This window comes from Corylus avellana, chromosome ca3 (assembly GCF_901000735.1).
Source record: "Corylus avellana chromosome ca3, CavTom2PMs-1.0".
In the NCBI taxonomy this organism is placed as follows: domain Eukaryota; kingdom Viridiplantae; phylum Streptophyta; class Magnoliopsida; order Fagales; family Betulaceae; genus Corylus; species Corylus avellana.
In genome coordinates, this window is record NC_081543.1 from 23,135,269 (window position 1) to 23,137,289 (window position 2,021).

General features: G+C 35.8%; 1 protein-coding gene across 1 annotated transcript; it reads right to left on the minus strand.

Annotated features, from left to right (window-relative positions):
* Window positions 1–200: 200 nt before the first annotated feature.
* LOC132176649 (uncharacterized) lies at window positions 201–1,607 on the minus strand. The gene is made up of 2 exons (XM_059588913.1): window positions 1,121–1,607; window positions 201–411 (listed from the first exon to the last, which is right to left on the minus strand). Exons 1-2 carry the CDS (start codon window positions 1,580–1,582, stop codon window positions 406–408), a joined length of 468 nt encoding a protein of 155 aa, XP_059444896.1. The 5' UTR covers window positions 1,583–1,607; the 3' UTR covers window positions 201–405.
* Window positions 1,608–2,021: the final 414 nt, after the last annotated feature.

A 2,021-nucleotide genomic window follows, 5' to 3' on the forward strand; every position in this document is an offset into this window, starting at 1 on the left:
CCAAATATGAGGAACTTATTGACTCTTAGCATTTTTCTATAAATTATGGTTTTATATATATAAAAAAAATTAAAAATTAAAAAAAAAAAAGAAAAGGGAATTTGGTCCCTTGATTCCAAACTAGGACCATGGTGATGAACATAAACAATTTTCTGATTGCAGATGATGATATGAACAAATTAAGCAAATGGGGTGCACTATTTTTTTTAATAACTAAGAGATTTTATTCATAAAAGATAGACATTATTACATATATATAATTTTACATGGGACACACCATACACGAAGCCAAGTGAGGTTGGCGATTATTTTTTTCACTCTTATTTATTTAATTATCGTGCGATTCATGGATGAGGGATATTCTTTCTTATCATGATGGTGTTTCGACATTTCGCCACTGATCCTTCAATTCTGCAAACACCAAAACTCAGAAATATTATTATAGTATAGAAAATTTATTGGGAAATAAAACATAGAAGTAAAACTAATACAAAACTATCTGCCGTTTTCAAAGAAAAGAGCATGGACGCTGCATAGATAATGCTATATATATAAAATTAAATATTAGTTATGATATGAGGATAAGCCATCGGGGTAAGAAAATTCCCTTTTATTTCTATTCCTTTAAGCTAAAAATTCTTACTGAACCATTGCACTTCCATATTTTAGTTTCATAATGCACATTTGATGTGCTGATGCTACACCCAAGAAATCCTTGGAAAAATTTAAACTAAGGCTCAGGACAGTTTGTATCGGCTAAAAATATTTTATAGTGTTTGGCTCATACGAAAAAATATAACAGAGGAGGTGGTGATGGCGTCTAACGACAGAAAATTAATAAACTAAGTGATAAAGAGTGTGCGAGAATAATGTTTTGTAGGGTTGAGAAAGAGAAATTAAAACTCAAAAAATGATTTATGACTTTTTTTTTAAAAAAAATAAAAATAAAAAGCATTCTAGACGGCTTAAATCAAGTTTTTCTAAATTAAGATTTTGGATCCTACCAAACACTAAAAATAAAATAAAATAAAAAAATTTCTAATGCTTAAACAGAGAATTTCTTTTTGAAAATTATATGCATAAAACTGATGGCAAACAATTGGTTAACAACACTACTTGCCTTCTTCTTTCCGCGAGTATCTTTGTCACTGTCACTCTCGCTGCTGCTGATGCTACTGTCGCTGCTGCTGCCGCCGCCGTGCGTGACCTTATGCAAGAGGTGCTTCTTCTCTTTCTTCTTGTGCTCACCTTTCTTCTTGGCCTTCCCCTCGCCATTACTTGCGTGGTTCTTGCCGTGGTGACCTTTGGTATGGGCGGCAAGGCTCTTCCCCGGAGCCTGCGCTTTGGCTACACCCTCCTGTTTCCGCTGCGCCTTGCTCTGGCTCTGACAGCTTGTCTTGCTTTTCGACAGCGTCTCCGCCGCCACCAGCGGCTTCCCCTGGGCATGGCTCTGAGATCCATGGTGAAGTACTTCTTCTACAACCGAAGAAGTCATCTTTGACACCTGTTGGCCCAGCGAGTTTTCGCTGCATTTTTGGTGGCAGGTTTCGGAGGATGGCTTGACGCACTGCAGTGAGGCCATGGCAGCTTTGTGTGTGGTTTTTGGTTTCTTGTTGTGTTGGAGTGGAAGAGGTTGGGGTGGTGGGTATATATAGGCATGGGAGAGGGAGTGGGATTCCTCAGCTCTTTATAATTTCATATCATCTTTGAATCTGCCTTTTAATCTGATGCCATGCACCCACCACCGAATAAATTCCAATTTCATATTGATGGTTAATGTCTTTTTCCAACTCCCTCGTCTACTTTGTTTCAGTCTTACATCAAAATCAAATAAAGAATTTTTTATCTTTTCTTAGACGAGAAAAGGAACGATAGAGTTGAGCTTTTTATATATATATATATATATATAAACACAATCTAAGTCTCTCTTATATTACTACTGTTCTTTTAAAAATGATATGACTCTTAAAATCACTATTAGGGTTATGATTTTTTTTTTTTTTTTGGTGATTATTATGGTT